This window comes from Lolium perenne, chromosome 7 (assembly GCF_019359855.2).
Source record: "Lolium perenne isolate Kyuss_39 chromosome 7, Kyuss_2.0, whole genome shotgun sequence".
NCBI lineage: Eukaryota > Viridiplantae > Streptophyta > Magnoliopsida > Poales > Poaceae > Lolium > Lolium perenne.
The window spans coordinates 139,632,230-139,658,766 of NC_067250.2; the positions used below are offsets into that span (position 1 = coordinate 139,632,230).

At 42.4% G+C, this 26,537-nt stretch overlaps 1 protein-coding gene and 1 non-coding gene across 3 annotated transcripts; one reads left to right on the forward strand and one right to left on the reverse strand.

Moving 5' to 3' along the window:
- Positions 1-18,841: 18,841 nt before the first annotated feature.
- TRNAG-CCC (transfer RNA glycine (anticodon CCC)) lies at positions 18,842-18,912 on the forward strand. Its single transcript has one exon. It is a non-coding gene; the product is annotated as a tRNA-Gly (tRNA).
- Positions 18,913-20,826: 1,914 nt separating this feature from the next.
- On the reverse strand, positions 20,827-26,087 carry LOC127318686 (vacuolar fusion protein CCZ1 homolog). Of its 2 annotated transcripts, XM_051349158.1 has the most exons (10): positions 25,862-26,087; positions 25,083-25,176; positions 24,349-24,532; positions 24,064-24,173; positions 23,044-23,139; positions 22,778-22,932; positions 22,471-22,714; positions 22,159-22,314; positions 21,684-21,913; positions 20,827-21,173 (listed from the first exon to the last, which is right to left on the reverse strand). In XM_051349158.1, exons 1-10 carry the CDS (start codon positions 26,038-26,040, stop codon positions 21,143-21,145), a joined length of 1,479 nt encoding a protein of 492 aa, XP_051205118.1. In that variant the 5' UTR covers positions 26,041-26,087; the 3' UTR covers positions 20,827-21,142. The 2 variants fall into 2 exon arrangements, with proteins under 2 accessions (XP_051205118.1, XP_051205117.1); XM_051349157.1 differs by having other exon boundaries at positions 22,471-22,932.
- Between the last annotated feature and the right edge of the window lie 450 nt (positions 26,088-26,537).

Consider the following 26,537-nt stretch of genomic DNA (forward strand, 5'->3'; position numbering starts at 1 on the left):
TCAGTTAACAACTGAGTGCGATAAAAGAACTTTCCCGAACACATTTGTTCATATGATGTAAATATTCTCATGATATGGACAAGTACTTAGGAAATTCATAATAAGATACATGCAAATAAAGTCATCTAATAGCTATGTCAATCATGGAAAAGGTACCAACAAATTAATAATAAGTATCATGAATCATGTCTATCAGCAGGATTGCAATGTTCATAAAAGGATATGATAAAGTGGTATCTCGCTTTCCCCTATTTGTACAACAAAACATAAATGCTCGGGCACCTTTGAAGTTCATGGGAAGACCGGAAGTAGAGATTATCAAAGATAAAAGCATCAAAGTTATACCGCAGTTAATCACATTTTGGGACAAGCATATTATACTAAGAATGACAGTTGTGCTCTCAAGAAGGTGCTCAAATAAAGGATGGTGACTTAATGTAAAAGTAAAAGATTGACCCTTCCCAGAGGGAAGCAGGGATTGACATGTGCTAGAGCTTTTCATTTGTAAAACAGGAGTAAAATTATGTTGAGAGGTGTTTGTTGTTGTCAACGAATGATAGTGGGTACTCTAACTACCTCGTCAACCAGACTTCCAAGAGCGGCTTCCATGAAGGACGTTATCTCTACCAGCAAGGTAGATCATCCCTCTTCTCTTTTGTTTACACATGTATTTTAGTTTCATTATGGATGACACTCCCCCCAACCTTTGCTTACACAATCCATGGCTAACCGAATCCTCGGGTGCCTTACAACATTCTCATACCATGGAGGAGTGTCTATTTGCAAATTAAGTTGCTTACTGATAAATCAGGGCAAAACATGTGAAGAGAATTATTGATGAAAGTTAATTAATTGGGGCTGGGAACCCCGTTGCCAGCTCTTTTTGCAAAATTATTGGATAAGCGGATGTGCCACTAGTCCATTGGTGAAAGTCTGTCAGGAGTAAATGACAAGGTTGAAAGATAAAACACCACATACTTCCTCATGAGCTATAAAACATTAACACAAATTGAGAAGTACTTTGAAGGTTTAAAGGTAGCACATGAGAATTTACTTGGAATGGTTTAAAATGCCATGCATAGGTGTTTATGGTGGACACTTTGGAATAACTTGGTTTTCAGGGGTTTGGAAGCACGAGCAGCGTTCCCGCTCAGTACAAGTGAAGGCTAGCAATAGACTGGGAAGCGACAATCAAGAGAGCAGTAACTGTCATAATCATGCTTGCGACAAAGTAAATTAACAGAGGCATAAAAGTGATACAAGAACTCTGAGGCAAAGTAAATCATCGAGGCTTAATTGACTTTTGTTCAGTCATATGCATGCGTGAGCATGTGCCAAGTCGATTCAAGTGAATTATTCAGAGGAGGATACCACAATGTCATATCTATCTATGAATAAAACAATACAAGCAAATATTTATGACATGCTACTCATATTAATAAATTGGAGCTAAACATGAGAGATCATGAACTACTAGACTTCATTAAATGACATATACCTCACATGAACCAACTAAGCATGCTCACATGGATGAGTATATGTACAAAAATGAAAACAAATAGAGTTCATACCAGCCTCTCACCACAGTCGGATTGTCATAGATCGTCATTATTGCCTTTTCACTTGTGTAGCTTGAATAATATGGAATGAAAACCAAGCTCCAACCACCGAAGACCGCTGAACTCCATAATGAACTTTACAAAACCAAAGAAGAACAACAAATATTTTTGGTGTTTTCGAATTGGAAACAAGAACAAAAGGAAACAAGCAAATAAAGCAAAATCTTTTTGGATTTTCTTATAGCAAACCAACGGTAGCAAATAAAGCAAAATAGGAACAAGAAACCAAAATAAGCAAACGGTAAAGAGAAACAACAGAAATATTTCTGGTCCTTTTGTGTTTTAGGAAAGAAACAAAGCAAAAATAAGAAAATGAAAACTAAAAGAGTCGCATAAACACAAAGCAGCATAAATTCGTCAAACTTGACAGCAGTACAGTAATCGATTTTTAAGAAATTCTTCCGCTTCCCAGCTTGAAAAGTGTTCAACTAATGAAAGTTAGATAACAACCTGGGGAACATGCACAAAAATTGGCTTCGTAAAATAACGTTCTGGCTGTTTTTGAGAATTTTTTTGGTATCAGTCCAGAATATGTTTTCAAACAGCACTTCCCCAAATATCATCTCCCTCTTATTAGAAACCACCTTAAGAAGCTAAACAAGTATGCACAAGTATCCGGCAATTGTAATATGCAATGAATGAGTGATGCCGGCATACCTCCCCCCAAGCTTAGGCTTTTGGCCTAAGTGGAGATCAATCCCATGGTGCCCATGAAGTGGCACCTCCGTAGTACGACGAAGATGGATCCTGTTCCGGGTATGTGCTGGAAGATGCACCAGGATACGTGACCGTGTATCCGTAGTAGGGCTCGGCGTCCTCGGAGTCATGCTGCTGGTGGAAGCCGTGTATCCTCAGCTGCTCATCCACCTCCTCCTTAGAGCGCGACCACGGTTTCCTGTGAACACTAAACAAATCGCCCTGCGGCAAAGGGATTTCCCTCTCATTCCCGTCAATAAACAACATTTTATAGACAATATTATCTAAACTAGAGTCAGTTGTAACAAATTGGTGACTCTTCATAGCAGCAATATCAAGCCTTATAGGAGTTAATTTCTGATCAGTAGGGTCAAGAGGAAGATCTAGATATGCCAAAATACGTGAGGCAACAATTCCTCCAAAAATAGGCCCCTTAGCGGACAAACGACGGGCAACAAGAGCACCAAGATGATAAGGTGTTTTTCTAGTAGGTGCAGCAACTAAGAAAGCAAGATGATAGCTAGAAATGTTGCTAGTGTTCTCCCTACCAAGAATGCTAGTAGCAAGATAGTAAGCGAAATATCTAATGGCAGGGAGTTGAATGTTTCTTATCTTGCCACGCTGAATGGTGCGGCTGTCATCATTGGTGACTTCTCGATAGAGCTCCGCCAAAGCTTTGGGACTCTTCTCAATCTTCTTCGCTGTACCTACAGGGGCAATATCCAATGCAGTACAAAAATCCTTCAACTTCATAGTAATAGGATTATCATAAATCCTGAATGTAACTGATGGTTGGTAGTGTTTGTTGTTGAACTGAAAGCTCTCAACAAAGATTTTAGTTAGCATGTAGTATTGATCCCTCTCATCTTCCATATAGGTGGTTAAGCCACGTTATTGATGAGGACCAAGAAATCATCAAGCAGCCCTGCATTACTCAAAAAGTTATAGCATGGAAAAGATGAAGCATTAGGGACTCCATTATCTTCTTCAACTTTGAAACTCGGTGCGATGATATCCTCATTATAGGATCGTCTAATTCGGGTGGATGCCCTTGAGGGCCTCCCCGTGCTTGTCGTCTCTCTTTCGAACATCTCTCCAAAAGTATGGTTGTCCATCTTCCTTTTCTTATATTGTATTGATATGGATCCAATCACAAGAGTTTGATATTCTTCTTTAGGCTCATATATTGGACAATCAATATCTCCCACTTTGATAGATCTCAAATTAGAAATTGTATTAACTCCATATACTTTATCAATCCTCTTGGGAAAATAAACAGTATGTTCCTTGTCATCAACATTGAAAGTAACTTTTCCTTTATTGCAATCAATAACAGCCCCTGCAGTGTTCAGAAAAGGTCTTCCAAGAATAATAGACATATTATCATCTTCAGGCATTTCCAACACAACAAAATCAGTTAATATTAAGCAATTTTGAGTAACTTGAACAGGAACATCCTCACATATACCAACAGGAATAGCAGTAGATTTATCAGCCATTTGCAAAGATATATCAGTTGGTATCAACTTATTTAGATCAAGTCTCTTGTAAAGGGAAAAAGGCATAACACTAACACCTGCTCCCAAATCACATAGAGCAGTTCTAACATAATTATTCTTGATGGAACAAGGAATAGTCGGTATACCTGGGTCGCCCAGCTTCTTTGGAACCTTGCCATTGAAAGAGTAATTAGCGAGCATAGTGGAAATCTCCTCATTAGGAATTTTCCTTTTGTTAGAGACAATATCTTTCATATACTTTGAATAAGGAGGCAATTTAATAGCACCAGTCAAACGGATTTGCAAAAACAAAGGTTTCATCCAATCACAAAATTTATTATAGTGATTTTCTTCCTTTGATTTTAGTTTCTTAGCAGGAAAAGGCATTTTCTTTTGAACCCAAGGTTCTCTTTCATTACCATGTTTCTTAGTAATAAAATCTTCTTTAGTGTACTTTTTATTGTTAGCATGCTTTTCAGGTTCATCTTGAACCTCTTCTTTATCAGAAGCATCATTCTTATCATTATCTTTATCATGTTCATTACCACTTTCAGTTTCAGCATCAGAAATAGAAATACTATTAGGATCATTAACAAGTTCAGAGGATTCTACAACAGTTTTATGTTTCTTCTTCTTTTTCTTAGAAGGAGCACTAGTTTCTTTAGTTCGTTGAGAATCTTGTTCAACTCTTTTGGGATGCCCCTCAGGATATAGAGGATCCTGAGTAGAAACACCACCTCTAGTTGTTACTTCGTAAGCATGTTTTTCTTTAGAACTATTTTTTAACAAGTCATTTTGCACTTTAGTCAGTTGATCAATTTGAGTTTGAACCATATGAAAATGTTTAACAAGCATCTTAACATCATTGGAGGTTTTCTCCACAATACCATGCAATTCACTAATAGCTCGAAAATTTTCCATTAAATGATTCTCTACTCTCATATTAAAATTATCTTGCTTAACAATATAATTATCAAACTCATCTAAGCATTGTGCAGGAGGTTTTGAATACGGAATATCTTCCCTAGTAAAGCGTTGAAGAGAGTGTACCTCAATCATGGATGAAGGGGGAGTTATCTTACATAAATCTTCTATGGGAGGTAAATTCTTCGCATCTTCGGATTTAATACCCTTCTCTTTAAGAGATTTCTTGGCTTCCCTCATATCTTCATCATTTAATTTAATCATACCCCTCTTCTTCAATATTGGTGTCGGGGTTGGTTCAGGTGTAGTCCAATCATCATGATTCCGGCCTATTCTAGCCAATAATTTTTCAGCGTCGTCTGGAGTTCTTTTCCTGAAAACACAACCAGCACAACTATCCAGGTATGCCCTAGACTCAATGGTTAGTGCACTATAGAATATATCAAGTAAATCATGCTTTTCCAAATCATGTCCAGGCCGAGCTCTGATAAGAGATCAAAATCTTGCCCAAGCTTCGGGCAATTTCTCTCCATCTTCCTGGTCAAAACTATAAATTTTCTGCAAAGCAATATGTTGAGCACTAGCAGGAAAGTATTTCCGAAAGAAAACATCAAGCAAATCTTTTGGACTATCAATAGAATCAGGAGGCAAACTATTATACCAAGTTTTAGCATCATCCTTTAATGAGAAAGGAAATTTTTTAGCAACGAAATAAGTACGCTTCTTGATATCATCAGAAAACAAGCTACTCAAGGTTGAAATCTCATTCATGTGTTCTACAACACTTTCTTTTTCAGTACCACAAAAAGGTGTTTTCTCAACAATAGATATATGAGATAAATCAAGAGAAAAATCATAATCCTTATCCTTAATGTTTATAGGAGATGTGGCAAATTTAGGATGAGGAGACAGTTTATATCTAACAGTATGTTGTGCAAGAAGCTTTTTAATATTACTTGTACCAGTAGTAGCATTGCATTTATCAATGAAATCATCATCAAGTTCTACATAATCTTCATCAAGATCATCACTAGAGTATTCAACAGACTCAGGTGAATTAACAGGTGTAGCAGCATTTTCATTAGGAGTTTCAGTATTTTCAATTTGTCTAGACCTAGCAATCGTAGCATCTAGAAAAGATCCTAATGAACCATCATTATCAAGCACAGCAGAAGCATCATCAAAATTATAAGAGCAATTTTCAGATTCAGCAGAAGTACCAACATTTGAAGCTTGTGGTGGTGAAACAAGTTTACTTATCACAGATGGTGAATCAAGAGCAGCAGAGGTACTCAGAGTTGTACCTTTTCTTGTAGTGGATGGTAATATGGCGACTTTAGTATCGCGAGGTTTACCCATGATGGAGAATTTGCAGCGAACAATATCAATCCAAGTGAACTTGCAAATAAAGCTATGCTCCCCGGTAATGGCGCCAGAAAATAGTCTTGATGACCCACAAGTATAGGGGATCGCAACAGTCTTCGAGGGAAGTAAAACCCAATTTATTGATTCGACACAAGGGGAGCCAAAGAATATTTGTAAGCCTTAACAACGGAGTTGTCAATTCAGCTGCACCTGGAAACAGACTTGCTCGCAAGAGTTTATCAGTAGCAACAATTTTATAGCAATAGTAGTAGTGAAATATAAGCAGTAGTGTAACAAAGACAGCGGTAGTGATTATAGTAAACAGCAGGATTAAAATACTGTAGGAACAGGGATGGATGAACGGGCGTTGCATGGATGAGAGAAACTCATGTAACAATCAAGGTAGGGCATTTGTAGATAATAATAAAACGGTATCCAAGTACTAATCAATCCATAGGCATGTGTTCCATATTTAGTCGTACGTGCTCGCAATGAGAAACTTGCACAACATCTTTTGTCCTACCAGCCGGTGGCAGCCGGGCCTCTAGGGAATCTACTGGAAATTAAGGTACTCCTTTTAATAGAGCACCGGAGCAAAGCATTAACACTCCGTGAACACATGTGATCCTCATATCACCGCCTTCCCCTCCGGTTGTCCCAATTTCTGTCACTTTGGGGCCTCGGGTTCCGGACAGCAACATGTGTATACAACTTGCAGGTAAGATCATAAAACAATGAATATCATCATGAAACAATAACATGTTCAGATCTGAGATCATGGCACTCGGGCCCTAGTGACAAGCATTAAGCATAACAAGTTGCAACAATATCATAAAAGTACCAATTACGGATACTAGGCACCATGCCCTAACAATCTTATGTTATTACATGACCAATCTCATCCAATCCCTACCATCCCCTTCAGCCTACAGCGGGGGAATTACTCACACATGGATGGGGGAAACATGGCTGGTCGATGGAGAGGCGTCGGTGGTGATGATGGCGATGATCTCCTCCAATTCCCCGTCCCGGCGGAGTGCCAGAACGGAGTTTCTGGTCCCGAGACGGAGTTTCGCGATGGCAGCGGTGTTCTGGATGTCTTCTGGCGATTTTGTCTCACCCCCGTGCGTTTTTAGGTCGAAACCTTTAAGTAGTCCAGAGGGAGGCACCTGGGGCTGCCCGAGGCGTCGCCACCATAGGGCGGCGCGGCCCAGGGGCCCACCGCGCCGCCTTATGGGGTTGGCGCCTCGTGGCCCCCCTCCTTCTGGTCTTCTGGCTCTGTCCCTCTTCTATGAAAATAGGCCCATTGGAATTAATCCTGGGGATTTTCCTGAAAGTTGAGTTTCTGCACAAAAACGAGACACCAGGGCAATTCTGCTGAAAACAGCGTTAGTCCGTGTTAGTTGTATCCAAAATACACAAATTAGAGGCAAAACAATAGCAAAAGTGTTCGGGAAAGTAGATACGTTTTGGACGTATCAGTGGACTTTTTAGGCATAGATGCATGCTGGATAGCGGTCTATGTACTTTGTCGTAATGCCCTGATTAAATCTCATAGTAGTCATCATGATATGTATATGCATCTCTATTTGTCAATTGCCCAACTGTAATTTGTTCACCCAACATGCTATTTCTTATTGGAGAGACACCACTAGTGAACTGTGGACCCTGGTCCATTTTTTTACATCTGAAATACAATCTACTGCAATCTCTGTTCTCTGTTGTTTTCTACAAGCAAACATCATTCTCCACACCATACGTTTAATCCTTTGTTTACAGCAAGCCGGTGAGATTGACAACCTCACTGTTAAGTTGGGGCAAGGTATTTTGGTTGTGTTGTGCAGGTTCCACGTTGGCGCCGGAATCCCTGGTGTTGCGCCGCACTACACTCCTCCGCCAACAACCTTCACGTGGCCTTCATCTCCTACTGGTTCGATAACCTTGGTTTCTTACTGAGGGAAAACTTGCTGTTGTACGTATCACACCTTCCTCTTGGGGTTCCCAACGGACGTGTGCTTCACGCGTTATCAGCGGCTTCGGCGGCGCCTTCGTCGGTGCCTTCACTGACTTCACCGGAGCCTTTTTCTTCGGCGGCATGGCGGCGGCGAGGGTTTTTCGGGTTGGAATCTGGATGGGAGATGGAGCGTCGGCGGGAGAAATGAGCGGCGGAGGGGAAGGGGTTTGGGGGGGGGGGAAGATGAAGGAGATATGCCCTAGAGGCAATAATAAAGTGGTTATTATTTATATCTTTATGTTTATGATAAATGTTTATATATCATGCTATAATTTTATTAACCGAAACATTAGTACATGTGTGATATGTAGACAAACAAGAAGTCCCTAGTATGCCTCTTAAACTAGCTTGTTGATTAATGGATGATTAGTTTCATAATCATGAACATTGGATGTTATTAATAACAAGGTTATGTCATTGTATGAATGATGTAATGGACACACCCAATTAAGCGTAGCATAAGATCTCGTCATTAAGTTATTTGCTATAAGCTTTCGATACATAGTTACCTAGTCCTTATGACCATGAGATCATGTAAATCACTTATACCGGAAAGGTACTTTGATTACACCAAACACCACTGCGTAAATGGGTGGTTATAAAGGTGGGATTAAGTATCCGGAGAGTATGAGTTGAGGCATATGGATCAACAGTGGGATTTGTCCATCCCGATGACGGATAGATATACTCTGGGCCCTCTCGGTGGAATGTCGTCTAATGTCTTGCAAGCATATGAATGAGTTCATAAGAGACCACATACCACGGTACGAGTAAAGAGTACTTGTCAGGAGACGAGGTTGAACAAGGTATAGAGTGATACCGAAGATCAAACCTCGGACAAGTAAAATATCGCGAGACAAAGGGAATTGGTATTGTATGTGAATGGTTCATTCGATCACTAAAGTCATCGTTGAATATGTGGGAGCCATTATGGATCTCCAGATCCCGCTATTGGTTATTGGTCGGAGTGAGTACTCAACCATGTTCGCATAGTTCACGAACCGTAGGGTGACACACTTAAAGTTGGATGTTGAAATGGTAGTACTTGAATATGGAATGGAGTTCGAATATTTGTTCGGAGTCCCGGATGAGATCCCGGACATCACGAGGAGTTCCGGAATGGTCCGGAGAATAAGATTCATATATAGGATGTCATTTTATGTGAATTAAAATGTCGCGGAAGGTTCTATGGAAGGTTCTAGAAGGTTCTAGAAAAGTCCGGAAGAAACCACCAAGGAAGGTGGAGTCCACATGGGACTCCACCTCCATGGCCGGCCAACCCTAGTGGGGGAGGAGTCCCAAGTGGACTCCCCCTTAGGGGGCCGGCCACCCCCCCATATGGGAGGTGGAACTCCCACCTTTGGTGGGAGTCCTAGCTAGGCTAGGTTTCCCCCTCTTATGGAAGGTTTTTGGTTCGGGTCTTATTCGAAGACTTGGACACCAACACTTGGGGATCCACCTATATAATGAGGGGCCAAGGGAGGGGGCCGGCCACCCCAAGACCACAAGCTGGCCGCCCCCCTTGAAGTGGCCGGCCACCCCCTCCCAAACCCTAGCCGCCCCCCTCTCCTCCATATCTCCCGCGTAGCTTAGCGAAGCTCCGCCGGACTTCTCCACCGCCACTGACACCACGCCGTCATGATGTCGGATTCAAGAGGAGCTACTACTTCCGCTGCCCACTGGAATGGGAGGTGGACGTCGTCTTCATCAACAACCGAACGTGTGACCGAGTACGGAGGTGCTGCCCGTTCGTGGCGCCGGAACCGATCGTGATCAAGATCTTCTACGCGCTTTTGCAAGCGGCAAGTGATCGTCTACCGCAGTAACAAGAGCCTCCTCTTGTAGGCTTTGGAATCTCTTCAAGGGTGAGACTCGATACTCCCTCGTTGCTATCGTCTTCTAGATTGCATCTTGGCTTGGATTGCGTGTTCGCGGTAGGAAATTTTTTGTTTTCTATGCAACGTTATCCTACAGTGGTATCAGAGCCGTGTCTATGCATAGATGGTTGCACGAGTAGAACACAATGGTTTGTGGGCGTTGATGCTCTTGTTATCTTTAGTTTGAGTACTTTGCATCTTTGTGGCATAGTGGGATGAAGCGGCTCGGACTAACTTTACATGACCGCGTTCATGAGACTTGTTCCTCGTTCGACATGCAACTTGTATTGCATAAGAGGCTTTGCGGGTGTCTGTCTCTCCTACTATAGTGAAGATTCAATTTACTCTTCTATTGAAAACATTAGTATCAACGTTGTGGTTCATGTTCGTAGGTAGATTAGATCTCTCTCGAAAACCCTAAACCACATAAAATATGCAAACCAAATTAGAGACGTCTAACTTGTTTTTGCAGGGTTTGGTGATGTGATATGGCCATAATGTGATGATGAATATGTATGAGATGATCATTATTGTATTGTGGCAACCGGCAGGAGCCTTATGGTTGTCTTTAAATTTCATGTTGAGTAGTATCTCAAAGTAGTTGTAATAGTTGCTACATGGAGGACAATCATGAAGACGGCGCCATTGACCTTGACGCTACACCGACGATGATGGAGATCATGCCCGAAGATGATGGAGATCATGTCCGTGCTTTGGAGATGAAGATCAAAGGCGCAAAGACAAAAGGGCCATATCATATCACATATGAACTGCATGTGATGTTAATCCTTTTATGCATCTTATTTTGCTTAGATCGCGACGGTAGCATTATAAGATGATCCCTCACTAAAATCTCAAGATAATAAAGTGTTCATCCTTAGTAGCACCGTTACCAAGTCTTGTCGTTTCGAAGCATCTCGTGATGATCGGGTGTGATAGATTCAATAAGTACATACAACGGGTGCAAGACAGTTTTGCACATGCGGATACTAAGGTGGCCTTGACGAGCCTAGCATGTACAGACATGGTCTCGGAACACGTGATACCGAAAGGTAGAGCATGAATCATATGGTTGATATGATGAACACTTTGAGTGTTCGCCATTGAAATCACACCTTTTCTCGTGATGATCGGGTTTAGGTGCGGTGGATTTGGTTCGTGTGATCACTAAGACAATGCGAGGGATATTGTTTTGAGTGGGAGTTCACTTAGATTTTTAATTATGTTGAATTAAAATTTGAACTCAATTTGTCATAAACTTAGTCTAAACTATTGCAAATATATGTTGTAGAGATGGCGTCCCCAATCAATTTTAATCGGTTCCTAGAGAAAGAGAAACTTAAGAGCAACGGTAGCAACTTCACCGATCGGTTCCGTCATGTGAGGATCTTCCTCTCTCGGCGGAAATCTGCAATTTGTGCTTGATGCACCGCTAGGTGACCCTCCGCAGAAACTGAAACCAATGAAGTAAAAGCTGTTTACGCGACTCGGAAAACTCGGTACTCTCAAGTTCGGTGTGCCATCTGTGCGATGCGGAATCCGATCTTCAAAAACGTTTTGAGCACCACGATCCTCATGAGTTGATGAATGAGCTGAAAGCTATATTCGAGACTCATGCGGCCGTGGAATGCTATGAAGCATCGAAACATTTCTTCACCGCATGATGGAAGAAGGCCGCTCCGGTAGAGAGCACATTCTCGCCATGACCGGCATGCGCTGCAACTCAGTGTCTTGGGCATAGTGATTCCGAACAGATCGGGATTAATCGTGTCCTTCAATCACCGCCACCAAGTTACAAGAACTTTGTGATGAACTACAATATGCGTAACATGAACAAGGAGTTACCTAAACTCTTTGGCATGCTAAAAGCTGCTGAGATTGAGATCAAGAAAGAGCACCAAGTGTTGATGGTCAACAAAACCACCAGTTTCAAGAAACAGGGCAAGTCTAAGGGAAAATTCAAGAAGGGTGGCAAGAAAGCTGCCACGCCTCCTATGAAACCTAAGAACGGCCCTAAGCCTGATGCTGAGTGCTATTACTGCAAGGAGAAGGGACACTGGAAGCGTAATTGCTCCAAGTATCCGGCTGATCTGAAGAGCGGCCTTGTCAAGAAGAAGAAAGAAGGTATATCTGATATACATGTTATAGATGTTCATTTCACCGGTTCTCGTTCTAGTACCTGGGTATTTGATACTGTTCGGTTGCTCATATTTCTAACTCGAAACAGGAACTAAAGAATAAACGACAACTGCTGAAAGATGAAGTGACGATGCGCGTTGGAAACGGATCCAAGGTCAATGTGATCGCAGTCGGCACACTTCCTCTACATCTACCTTCGGGATTAGTTTTAAGCCTAAATAATTGCTATTATGTACCTGCGTTGAGCATGAACATTATATCTGGATCTTGTTTAATGCAAGACGGTTATTCATTCAAGTCTGAGAATAATGGTTGTTCTATTTTTATGAATAATATCTTTTATGGTCGAGCACCACAAAAGAATGGCTTATTTCTGTTAGATCTCGATAGTAGTGATACGCATATACATAACATTGATGCTAAGCGAATTAAATTGAATGATAATTCTACTTATATGTGGCACTGTCGTCTTGGTCATATTGGAGTGAAACGCATGAAGAAACTCCATACTGATGGATTACTTGAATCACTTGACTTTGAGTCACTTGATAGATGCGAAGCATGTCTAATGGGAAAAATGACAAAGACTCCATTTTACGGTATGATGGAGCGAGCTACTGACTTATTGGAAATCATACATACCGATGTATGTGGACCAATGAGCGTAGCATCGCGCGGTGGTTATCGTTATGTTCTAACCTTCACAGATGATCTGAGTAGATATGGGTATATCTATTTCATGAAACATAAATCCGAAACTTTCGAGAAGTTTAAGGAATTTCAAAGTGAAGTAGAAAATCAACGTAACAAGAAGATCAAATTTCTACGATCTGATCGTGGAGGTGAATATCTGAGTTATGAGTTTGGCATGCATTTAAAGAAATGCGGAATACTTTCACAATTGACACCACCGGGAACACCTCAACGTAACGGTGTGTCCGAACGTCGTAATCGAACTCTCTTAGATATGGTTCATAGTATGATGTCTCTTACTGATTTGCCGTTATCATTTTGGAGTTATGCATTAGAGACAGCCGCATTCACTTTAAATAGAGCACCATCAAAATCCGTAGAAACGACACCGTATGAATTATGGTTTAATAAGAAACCTAAGCTGTCGTTCTGAAAGTTTGGGGTTGCGAAGCCTATGTAAAGAAGTTACAACCGGACAAGCTAGAACCCAAAGCGGAGAAATGCATCTTCATAGGATACCCTAAGGAAACTATAGGGTACACTTTCTATCACAGATCCGAAGGCAAAATCTTTGTTGCTAAGAACGGAACCTTTCTTGAGAAAGAATTTCTCACTAAAGAAGTGACTGGAAGAAAAGTAGAACTCGATGAGATTGATGAATCTATACTCGTTGATCGAGTAGCGCAGATCGGAAGTTGTACCTGCACCGCCTACACCGGCAACAGAGGAAGCTAATGATAATGATCATGAAACTTCGAACGAGGAAACTATCGAACCTCGCAGATCGACAAGGGAACGTACCACTCCCGATTGGTATGATCCTTGTCTAAATGTCATGATTGTGGATAACAATGATGAGGACCTGCGACGTATGAAGAAGCGATGATGAGCCCGTATTCCAACAAATGGCAAGAAGCCATGAAATCCGAAATGGGATCCATGTATGATAACAAAGTATGGACTTTGGTAGACTTACCTGATAGCCGAAAGGCTGTCGAAAATAAATGGATCTTCAAGAGAAAAACAGATGCTGATGGTAATATTACTGTCTATAAAGCTCGACTTGTCGCAAAGGGTTTCCGACAAATTCAAGGAGTTGACTACGATGAGACTTTCTCACCTGTAGCGAAGCTAAAATCTGTGAGGATTTTGTTAGCAATAGCTGCATTTTTCGATTATGAGATTTGCCAGATGGATGTCAAAACGGCGTTCCTTAATGGAGACATTGAGGAAGAGTTGTATATGGTACAACCCAAAGGTTTTGTCGATCCTAAAAATGTCGACAAAGTATGCAAACTTCAGCGTTCAATCTATGGACTGAAGCAAGCATCAAGAAGTTGGAACCGATGCTTTGATAAGGTGATCAAAGACTTCGGGTTTATACAAAGTGTCATGGAGAGGCCCGTATTTACAAGAAAGTGAGTGGGAGCTCTGTAGCATTCCCTGATATTATATGTAGATGACATATTATTGATCGGGAACGATATAGAACTATTAAGCGATGTTAAAGGTTATTTGAATAATAGTTTTTCAATGAAAGACCTTGGTGAAGCATCATATATATTAGGCATCAAGATTTATAGAGATAGATCAGGACGCCTAATAGGGCTATCACAAAGTACATATCTGGACAAGATTCTAAAGAAGTTTAGAATGGACGAAAGTAAGAAAGGGTTCTTACCTATGTTACTGTGCAAGGTATTGAGTAAGACTCAAGGACCGGCTACGCGAGAAGAAAGAGAAAGGATGAGTAATATCCCCTATGCCTCGGCGATGGGATCTATCATGTATGCCATGCTATGTACTAGACCGGATATCGCACATGCCGTTAGTTTGACTAGCAGATATCAAAGTGATCCAGAATGGAACACTGGACAGCGGTCAAGAATATCCTGAAGTACTTGAAAAGAACTAAGGATATGTTTCTTTGTTATGGAGGTGACCAAGAGCTCGTTGTAAACGGTTACACCGATGCAAGTTGGAACACCGATCCCGATGACTCTAAGTCACAATCTGGGTACGTGTTTATATTGAATGGTGCTGCAAAGTAAGCTGGGCAAGCTCGAAGCAAAGGCACGGTGGCGAAGTCTTCAACAGAATCGTAGTACATAGCGGCTTCGGAGGCTTCATCGAAGCGGTATGGATGAAGAGGTTCATTGTAGAGCTCGGTGTGGTTCCTAGTGCATTGGACCCATTAATCATTTACTGTGATAACATGGGTGCCATCGCCAATGCACAAGAGCCAAGGTCACACAAGAGGCTGAAGCATATCAAGCTGCGTTACCACTCGATTCGCGAGTACATTGAAGATGGAGAAGTAAAGATTTGCAAAGTACACACTGATCTGAATGTAGCAGATCCGTTGACTAAAGCTCTCCCTAGGGCAAAGCATGACCAACACCAGAATGCCATGGGTGTTAGGTATATTACAATGTAATCTAGATTATTGACTCTAGTGCAAGTGGGAGACTGAAGGAGATATGCCCTAGAGGCAATAATAAAGTGGTTATTATTTATATCTTTATGTTTATGATAAATGTTTATATATCATGCTATAATTGTATTAACCGAAACATTAGTACATGTGTGATATGTAGACAAACAAGAAGTCCCTAGTATGCCTCTTAAACTAGCTTGTTGATTAATGGATGATTAGTTTCATAATCATGAACATTGGATGTTATTAATAACAAGGTTATGTCATTGTATGAATGATGTAATGGACACACCCAATTAAGCGTAGCATAAGATCTCGTCATTAAGTTATTTGCTATAAGCTTTCGATACATAGTTACCTAGTCCTTATGACCATGAGATCATGTAAATCACTTATACCGGAAAGGTACTTTGATTACACCAAACACCACTGCGTAAATGGGTGGTTATAAAGGTGGGATTAAGTATCCGGAAAGTATGAGTTGAGGCATAGGGATCAACAGTGGGATTTGTCCATCCCGATGACGGATAGATATACTCTGGGCCCTCTCGGTGGAATGTCGTCTAATGTCTTGCAAGCATATGAATGAGTTCATAAGAGACCACATACCACGGTACGAGTAAAGAGTACTTGTCAGGAGACGAGGTTGAACAAGGTATAGAGTGATACCGAAGATCAAACCTCGGACAAGTAAAATATCGCGAGACAAAGGGAATTGGTATTGTATGTGAATGGTTCATTCGATCACTAAAGTCATCGTTGAATATGTGGGAGCCATTATGGATCTCCAGATCCCGCTATTGGTTATTGGTCGGAGTGAGTACTCAACCATGTCCGCATAGTTCACGAACCGTAGGGTGACACACTTAAAGTTGGATGTTGAAATGGTAGTACTTGAATATGGAATGGAGTTCGAATATTTGTTCGGAGTCCGGATGAGATCCCGGACATCACGAGGAGTTCCGGAATGGTCCGGAGAATAAGATTCATATATAGGATGTCATTTTATGTGAATTAAAATGTCGCGGAAGGTTCTATGGAAGGTTCTAGAAGGTTCTAGAAAAGTCCGGAAGAAACCACCAAGGAAGGTGGAGTCCACATGGGACTCCACCTCCATGGCCGGCCAACCCTAGTGGGGGAGGAGTCCCAAGTGGACTCCCCCTTAGGGGGCCGGCCACCCCCCCCCATATGGGAGGTGGAACTCCCACCTTTGGCGGGAGTCCTAGCTAGGCTAGGTTTCCCCCTCTTATGGAAGGTTTTTGGTTCGGGTCTTATTCGAAGACTTGGACACCAACACTTGGGGATCCACCTATATAATGAGGGGCCAAGGGAGGGGGCCGGCCACCCCAAGACCACAAGCTGGCCGCCCCCCTTGAAGTGGCCGGCCACCCCCTCCCAAACCCTAGCCGCCCCCTCTCCTCCATATCTCCCGCGTAGCTTAGCGAAGCTCCGCCGGACTTCTCCACCGCCACCGACACCACGCCGTCGTGCTGTCGGATTCAAGAGGAGCTACTACTTCCGCTGCCCGCTGGAACGGGAGGTGGACGTCATCTTCATCAACAACCGAACGTGTGACCGAGTACGGAGGTGCTGCCCGTTCGTGGCGCCGGAACCGATCGTGATCAAGATCTTCTACGCGCTTTTGCAAGCGGCAAGTGATCGTCTACCGCAGCAACAAGAGCCTCCTCTTGTAGGCTTTGGAATCTCTTCAAGGGTGAGACTCGATACCCCCTCGTTGCTACCGTCTTCTAGATTGCATCTTGGCTTGGATTGCGTGTTCGCGGTAGGAAATTTTTTGTTTTCTATGCAACGTTATCCTACAGAAGATGTATATTTTTGGGATGTGTGGCTGATAGGTGGCTCCCACGCCCAAAATTATTCGTGCCGCGAGGCGCCGGCGCGCCCGATTCGCGCCCTTCACGAAGGGGCCGACACGGGGTTGCCAGCGCTTCTATTGGGCTCGAAATTGCGTCGGCGCTTCTTGGGACGCGCTGATGTGAGCCCGTTTTCGATGCCGCCCCACAAAATGCTATCGCGCCGCTATCAGGGGCGCCGGTGGAGATGCTCTAAGGACAATGGTCTAGACTCCAGAGGGTAGCCTAATGATGTCTTGCCATGAATCCATGATTACTTAGGGTTTAGGGCATGTATAATGGTTATATCTTAGCATTGTCACCTAAGATAATTGATGACATGGAGGAGAGAAGAATAGAAAAAAAGAGGTGTGTCTTCTCTTAGCTAAGAGATCATCTCTTAACAATAATCTCCCTCATTACTTATTTAGGGATATCTCATTACCAGAGATAAGACTAAAACATAATTTATTGTACATCATATTTTTTTATTATATCTAGATTACATGACAAGATTAACATAAGATGGTCTTATCAACCATTATTCATGCCCTTAACCCTCCGTAGTCTGTCACCTCCGTAGAACGGTTCCCACTTCGGCAGTACCAAGAGAATGGAGAACCCGGTCTATCTCCAATTTTTAGAAAACATAGTATTTTATAAATTAGGTTAGAGCTTTGGTAGCGATTTTTTTCCTCCGTCACAGTGGAGATGTCATCGTCTACAATAGTGAATCTTTGGACATTCGTTTGACGATGATATCTTCTTACCGATGTTACTCTAGATACGAGCCTTTAGATTTTGCTTTGACGGATCAATTTTATTTTTCCCTCGTGATTGCTGTGAGGATTGTCCTCGTAACATTTATCCCGGTTGTTATGTCCTACACAATGGTGATTCATACTATCGTCTCCTCGGCAACGTCGATAGATTGTTCGGTTGTTTTCTATGGCATACCGGTGTTGGTACTCTTGTCGATGGTGATTGATGGTACGCGTGCACGAAACCTTGGCATTGCGACTCAATTTAAAATTATGGGAGAACATTGCTTTACCGGTCTTGGTTATCTTCGGCTCCCTTTCAAATTAAAATTATGGGAGAACGTTCCTCGATATTTACGATCTATAATTTGGTTATCTTTGTCTGCCTTCGAACAAATACAAGATTATATCATAAAACAAAAAGAGTTTGAAGTTCTCAAAATTTCGTTCTTTTTTAAGACTTTGCTTTGTAACCGTTGCTCAACTTTTTCTAGATACGGTTGTACCTATTACTAAAATATGTCTATACATATCCATATCTAGACAAAGTTAAATAGTTTTTTAAGACGGGAGGGAGTACTTCATCTTTCATTAGGTAGGTACATGCAGATCTAGATAATTTGTGACAACTAATTTAGGACATAGAAAATAGTTTTGACCAAGCCACCTTCACTATAAGACTCAAGGCAATGTAGGATTCGCAATCAGCTTGCACGTAATGGTAATCAACACATAATTAAGGGTGACATTTCACTAGTAGTATAAAGAGCTGGTGGAATTTCTCTCAGCATCCAGCGGATGCTAAAGACGCACCAGCGTTTCCCATGATATCCATGGTTCTAGTGAGTCCTGAGTTCTGAATGGGCGAACTACTGGCTAGGAGATTTATGGCGATTTAAGTGTGGTTGACACAATTAAACACTCAATAGTGAACAATATCATTAAGGAAGCCTAACCAACATAAGCGCATCTGGTGTAGTGGTATCATAGTACCCTCCCACGGTACTGACCAGGGTTCGATTCCCTGGATGCGCAATCGTTTTGTTAAGCGTCTTTTTCCGGTATTTGCTATCTCATTAGCATTAGTTTCCGTTTTCCCTCTTTTACTTCATCGTGTTTTTTTTTTTTCTGGGAGTGTAAAACTGGCATTCTCCTATCTACCCGCGTTTATTTTCTGGGAGTGTAAAACTGACATTCTCCTATCTACCCGCATGAATTTTGTTTTTATGAGCCATCTTTAAGAAATATTTGCGAATTTGATCTCTGTTTTCAAGACTAGAGATGGTTCCCCCACTGGACATGTTTTTACATGAGGTGCAACATATCCGAAATCGTGAGCAAAGATGTCAAACGAAGGTGGGTAGTTAAGGCATCAACCTTTCCACCAGCTGCAAGAATTTCATCATACGAGAGGAACCCAGGCTGGCTAGCTAGCACCATCCAGTCAGACCAGCACCATCCAAAATTTGAACTCGGCAGCACGGCACTAAGAGCATCCCAGCCGTTGGGCTCCCCAGGCCAAAATTCGGCGCTATTTAGCGTCGAATGGATGTATTTTTTTGGCCTGGGGAGGCCCATTTTCTCAGCGGCGAGTCCATGGTCGCTTTCTAACGCGCACCCACCGCGTGCATAGAGACGGTGCAATCGGCGGGAAGGCAACCGTCGGAGTGCCCTCGACGCATTGAACCGCCGTAATGGTCCGCGAAGTGGACTGGCGAGCCCAAACGCCTCGTCGGGAACGGTCGAAGTGGCCTCGACGCGAGAACCGCCGTAATGGAGCACGAACTCCGCGGAAGAGCAACCGCCGCTCTCTTCGTCGAGAGACCTACATATACGGTTTCCGACGGCCGACGCCATTCATCTATTCTCTCCACACCATCCTCTGTCAACCATGAGCGATCTCTCTTGGCCATCGGACACCGACAGCGAGGGGAAGCCTCCTGGATGGCGCCATTGATGGGATCAACCTGCATCGTCCAGCAGCGACGATTCCCCGCCGCTGGCCAGCGAGGACGAATGGGATGACGACGAGGAGGAGGACGAAGAGGCCGAGGAGCAGGCCGAGGAGGAGGAGGAGGAGGAGGAGGAAGAAGAAGAAGAGGACGCGGCGGCCCGGGCGAAGACAGCGGCGAAGGCGCAGCCGGCGACCACCTTCGACGACGAGGAGGACTCAACTTCCTCCGGCGAGGAGGTGACGAGCCGGAAGCGTCGCCGCCACGACGATGAGGCGGGGCCATCTAGGAAGAAGAAGTAGTTTAAGTTTATTTTAAAGTTTTTATATGTAATTTTTATGTTTATTCGAATTATATATAATTTGTCTATGTTGCACCACTTGAGTTTGTTCAAAGCTTTCGTTCGACGAGGATATTGCCATAGATCGGGAAAACGAGGGTATTGCCGTAGATCGGGAAGACGAGGGTATTGCCGTAGAAACCCAGGCCATTATCGCCGACAAGTCGGGGCCACAAGACGGTTCCCACGCTTTTCTCTCGTCCGGAGTTCCAAGGGCTCCCCGGGGATGGCCTGGACTCTTCGGACGGATGAAAGGTCTAATCCGAACGAAAACGAGGGTCCAAGGGCGCGACTGGACCATTTTCGTCCATCTGGATGAAAAAAAAGTCATCCTGGCGAGGATGAAAAAAAAGTCATCCTGGCGGGGAGACGGCTAGAGATGCTCTAAGCATACTGATTCTGATTGCCAGTCCGAGCATCACACAAATCTTCGCACATACCTTCACTATAACTGTGCAACAAGCGAGGAAAACACAAGGGAGCAAAAGTTGCATTAGAGAGTAGCACATTAATCTCTTGTTTAAATTTGGAGCCTCTTTTCCATTTCTAATTTCAAACATGTTGTATAGCAAACTGGGTACAATATTGAACAACTCAAAATAACACACCAATGAACCGATAACGGATATGCAATGTGATACATGCAAGGAAACTATGTGAGTCAGCAGTGCAGCGTTAGCATTAAAAAAAGGAAACGATATGGTCGGTCTTATGTATTCCAGTAGGCTGCAAAACCTTAGAGAAACATGCCGTTCCTGCTTTGCATTATTCTCTAAAGAAGCCTCTAATCTCGCATGGCAAGCAACAACAGGCAGCTGTACAACTGGTATGAGTCTAGTCATGGCATTAGATCCACATTCATTACACAGCATGAGTGATCCAGTGAAAAACCATGTGCTGGATAGTGGGAGGAGGAAGCATGTCGTCTTCTTTTTTTGTGAATCTAAAGGGGGAGCATCTCATGCCGGTGCTTTCAGTCTGTAGAGAATGCCCCCTCACAGTACCTGAGAGAGGAATGCAAATATTAACAAGGTTAGATGCAGTTTATGGTCTATGATGCTACGCTACATAGGAACAGGAAAATACCAACTCAGGTGGAGTGTCATGGAATCACAGTAGGGGACATAATGAGGTCAGGCAAGATATGTTTCTGGCTTTCTGTCCTATAAGTTTCTGCATTCATGTTAAAATAAACGAATTCCAAGAGTACCATTCAAATACAAGTGAAGGTTGCCAGTTTGCTCAAACAGATGGGTATCTAGGAGAAAAAATCAGAAGGTCTACACAACACTATATTGGGGCATTAAAAGAGGAGCATATTCTTTCATCACGCACTAAAGCACAATCAAGCAAATATCAATTGCCAGTGAAAGTCGTATAGCTGCCCGACAAAGCATGTCAGCGATTTCTTATCCCAATATGAGATGCATGGATCAGTCAAATTAACCAGAGTATCATCGGCATGGTCACTGTGAATGCATGGTGAAATTAACCACCACAAAGTAAACAGTTACCTGTTGCTAAATTTCTCAACAGCTGTAGATGCATAAAGAAGTGTTTCACCGCCCTTCTCTAAAGCCATGTAGAGTTCTCTTCCTCGAGTAATTTTAGCAATAACCCATGCATTATTTTTCGCTCTGATGCATACTTCATAATCCTTGTCATGGGTAGGGTCACTCCTCTTAGCTCTTGACTTCTCTAAATCTATTTCTTCTCTTAGCCTATTCAGGGCAAGAAGAGAATCCTGCAAAATTTCAGCATATAAGGTAATCAACAAACATGATAAAGTAAATCAATCTGAAGGAACACATAACCTAGAAAAATGATTAAACCTAATAAGCAAGCTAGTGCCTACTAAGATGCAGAAATGTAACATCATCAATCTCCATGTACCAGTGTAGCGAAATGGACATATGTTCCCAAACGAATGAATGATCAAGAAAATAATAAACTGTTATACTGCAATTAACTCAATGTGAACGAACAAACCTTTGACAAGGTGGTGACTTTCCCAGGTGGGGAGGCTCTTGATACTTTTCTGTCTGGATCAACAAGTAGGTAACGATATCCAGCGACATGATAGGCATTTTCTCCTCCCCATCCCCGTGTTAGTTTTTGTTCAACAGTGACAATGTTCTGTGATGCCTGCAAGTTGATCAAATTATTGACATTTATTCATGTACATCTTATCATAAACAATATCGAGTAAGGTATGTCGATTCTTTTCCACAATCTAATACATGGATCAACTCTGAATCAGGAAACTAAGAAAATGATGAAAGTTGTACAAAGATCACACACATTTTCCAGAAGATGCTTCTTGACGTGAGCAATGCCCTCTTCTCCATTTATTACAGAGGAAGCTGGAATCAGCAGTAAGATAGTAAGGTTCTTGTGCTGATAAACGCACAGATACATGCGCTCCTCTGCCTGCTGGAACCACAATATCGGAGTCAATGGTACAGCAGCACGAACTTCTGTAGTTGCAAAGTCAGCAGCAACAAAACCATCTTTCCCCTTGGACAATTTCTCACGCTGGAGAGGCCTGAAATTATGATGCATCTGATTTTGTCCACCAGGAGAAGTGTCACGAGATCGACTATGATACCTTTCTGCTGCAGCTGCTCCATTTGACGAACTTGAAGCGGGGCCAGCATTAACATAAGTCCCTTTCCGCAGATAGGACCATGAATTTGCATTAGAGTATAAAGCACGAGGAGTCAACCTCAGGATAGCATAAGTGTATAGGTTTAATGTATCATCCTACAACAATAATGAAGAACTTAGAATCTTCAACACACGCAAATCACATGCCATGAATCAGAAAATGAAAACAAAAATTCAAAAGAAGTAGTGATTGCAGGGAGATCATACCGGGGGAAGTGTTGTAGACACCAAGAGGTCCTCAAACAATACAATTGATTGGCAGATTACGTTTCCAAGACATGACCCAAGAACTGCGGTGAGTGACTGAAATACTAAAACATCAATGGCTGAAATAGATGGATGGAACTATTACAATCAACATGATTCTACATATTCTTAAAAAAAACACGATTCTAGATCATACAGTAACAAACAATATTTACACATTGCTTCTGCAGATTAACTAAAAGCGTTATATGGTATTGGATTGGTTCCAGAAAAAATTCTAACGAGGTAAGCTTTTAGATACTTATCCAGAACGACTTCAACTGTCTTACAAGCCTAAAATGAAAGGAGCCACGTTTTACATATCGAAAAATAATACTATACCTCTGATCCAAATTACATGACGCAGGTTCAGTGAACCTAGACAGATTAAGGGAACATTTTGCCTAAATCTGTGCCAATTAATTTGGATCAGAGGGAGTACTATATTTAATTTAAAAGCCAGCAAAGGAGACATGTTCGAAAATTGCATATAACATAATCTATGAAGTATGAAAGAACAGAAGGTTAGTTTTTCAGTGGAACCAGCTGGTAACATCGAATATTGAACAGGATAGGACAAGATTTCAGAAAGAAAAATGAGAATAGTAACCTGTTTACAGATACAAAATCATTTCGTTTAGTTGATCGAAGTTATGACTAGTGAGCACTAAGCTACTAACCAGTTCCTCACCAAGGAACCAGATACCCGTCTAGGTAAGATATAGGTGTTCGGTATTGCAGTGCACCAACATTCCTATAATACAATACTGGCCTCATACAGGAACTAGGTCGGACATGGGGTTTACAAACCAGAATACAACTCTTATAAACAATGCAAGAAAAGGGGGCTTAGTATCATGGAAATGATTTCAACTTATCAAAGTTCTGAGGGAGTAAGAGACAAACAAAAAAATCTACAGTTAGATGGTATTTCTGTAACCAAGAGATGAAAACATAAGATTTCAGAACTATACAGCTTACCTGAACTTCAAGTGCCACTTCTCGTGAGACTGTTAACATTTGGACTGTTCCCCGCTCCGTTAGGCTATCACGGTAGGTAGGCAATTGTAGCTTTTTGCCAACAATAAAATCTGCCCCAGAACATGGAATATCAGATATAGATAGAATTAGATTAACTAATAATTTCGCAAATATCTTCTTAGTTTCTATTAGAGAAGGTTCAATTCAATTGTTCCTATCACACATTTAATACATCATATTAAAGTCGGAGCAGTTATGATAACCACAGCATAATGGAAAACTAACCGCTTAAATAATCTGTGACAAATGTGTGAAGATGACCGCGGGCAAGTTCAGCACTTGGTTGTCTGTCAAGTAAAGCTCGGATTGGTCCATGAAACATTGTGAAAAGTGAGTGTGATTCTTTAAGTATTCCTTGCAATGCACCGAAACGTAAAGTTGATTCGCTGTCCTTAGTTTTCTCTACCACCTGCATATAAAATTGCACATTAACAATTTGGGCAGTAAAGAAAGGAATGATTCGTTCAAGTTATTGTTGTGCAGAGGATGCAAACCCAAATTTTTAAGCAAACAAGTGCATATTAAAGAACAAGTGCTATTCATCAACTAAAGATCAAAAGTGTACCGCAAATGTTTCAAGTGTGTAACATGCAAAAATGCTCATCTACGTTTAGTCCATTGTTGTACAACATGAGTACATGCCACACAAGGCGAGTCTTTTTATACCATCTTAGAATATTCTCTTAATTCTACAGATGATTTTTTCCATATATTGCGATAAGTACCATGGAACTGTAACAGCCGGCATCTAGTCACCACTTATTCAGTTATTCTGCACTAACTACTAAAATTTATATTCTGCGGTTAGATTAAAAGAACAATGTCATCAAGAAGCATACGTTATTAACAAGAAAGCAGTTCACTCAAAAAACGGTAAACTAACAAACACATATATAGCCAACTTCATCAAAACCAAAGATTACTGAACCCAAATGCCAACTATAATGTACTGTCATTACCAGAACCATCCAAATATCTGGCTCAGCTTGGTAAAACACGTGGGAGTGTCTATCCGATTCTATCACCTCACAGTCATCTTCAGGAGAAAATATTCTGCACATAACTCACAGAACTAGCATTAGAGAGATGAAACATCTGAACACATCAAAATAAGGCAAGAAACAATAAAAGATTAACAATTGGTTGCAGAACAAAAGCATTGCTGCCTATAATGAGCTCTCCAATCTTGCAGATCTTTATGGCTCCATGTTAGTCTATATTAATAGATGTTTGCGATAGCCCAGAAATGTAATCGGGTATGTGAATTCTCGGCATAAGGGGCAGTAATGTAAAGAGTCTAGTAGCCTTAAAAGTAAGACGTGCACAAATGGCGTACATTTATATACAATACTTTGACCCTTAAACACTCAGATGAGAGGTACACAGCTAGCATATGGAAGTTCTTGCTTGAAAAATCTAACTGGCAGACCGTGCTAACAAACTGAATAGCCTTAAATTCGCATTGCATTAGGTACGGATCTGCCACAACAAGGAACTTAGTGAAAAAATGTGCCTAATTATGTTTCGGGAGCAGCATGGTGGCACCTATTACCGCACTAGATCATCAGACTGTGTCAAGTGTAAACAGACAACACGGCCAAACAAAATCGTCAATGTTGCCCAAACTATAGTAGCACAAGATTCTAACTGTGCTGGTAGTGGTAAGGAGGAGGACGACTAAATGTAGAGGTTCAGTTCGTCTGAGAAATCCACGCAGCGGAAGGAGACGCGGGCCGACCTGGTGAAAGTGATGATCCCTTCGCAGAGGCCGATGACGGAGAGCTGGAGCAGGATGGGGCAGTCGGCGGGGTGGAAGAAAAGGATCTTGTCGAGCTCCTGCCCCTCCTGCTGCCCCCTCCTGAGGTCGAAGACGCACAGCTGCGCCCCGTCGATCGCGGCGGCGGAAGACAGCCCCATCTTGACCGGAATTGCCGAGGAACCACCGGCGCGACCGGCGAGCCGCTTGGAGGAGACCTGGAGGTGGGATCGCGCGGCCGGAGGTAGCTTGGTTGGGCGCTTGGGAGAGAGGGAGAGAGAGAGAGAGAGAGAGAGAGATCCGGCGAACTCGCGCCCAGTGGGGGCGGCAGCGGCGGAGGGGGAGAGGTGGGGTGATGCGGCGGAGGAGGGCGTGGACGGGTGGTTGGCTGGGATCGGCGACTGCGGTGCGTGACGGGTCGGTGCGGTCCGGTACGGGAGGGGACGACGGACAGCGACCGGACGAGACGGAAAGGTTGGGTCGTGGCCGGGCCCTTTTTCTCACTTCTATGAACAGAACACTACCGTGCTTCTACGGTGAAAACAAAAGTTAATATCTTTTTTCATATGTATCTAAGGATGGAAAAGAGTTTTGTTTTTCAAATTCGGAAGCCCACTAAAATTATCTTTTTTTTTGAAACGGAGGCAAAAGCTTTGCC

What these genes read in the sequence shown, in the direction of transcription:
- LOC127318686 (XM_051349157.1), bottom strand. Translation starts at nt 26,040, where the DNA reads ATGGGGCTGTCTTCCGCCGCCGCGATCGACGGGGCGCAGCTGTGCGTC. An exon ending in CAGATATTTGGATGGTTCTG is followed by an intron (nt 24,533 to 25,082) that starts GTAATGACAGTA and finishes TTTTATATGCAG; the next exon opens with GTGGTAGAGAAAACTAAGGA. An exon ending in AAGTGGCACTTGAAGTTCAG is followed by an intron (nt 23,140 to 24,063) that starts GTAAGCTGTATA and finishes TTAGTATTTCAG; the next exon opens with TCACTCACCGCAGTTCTTGG.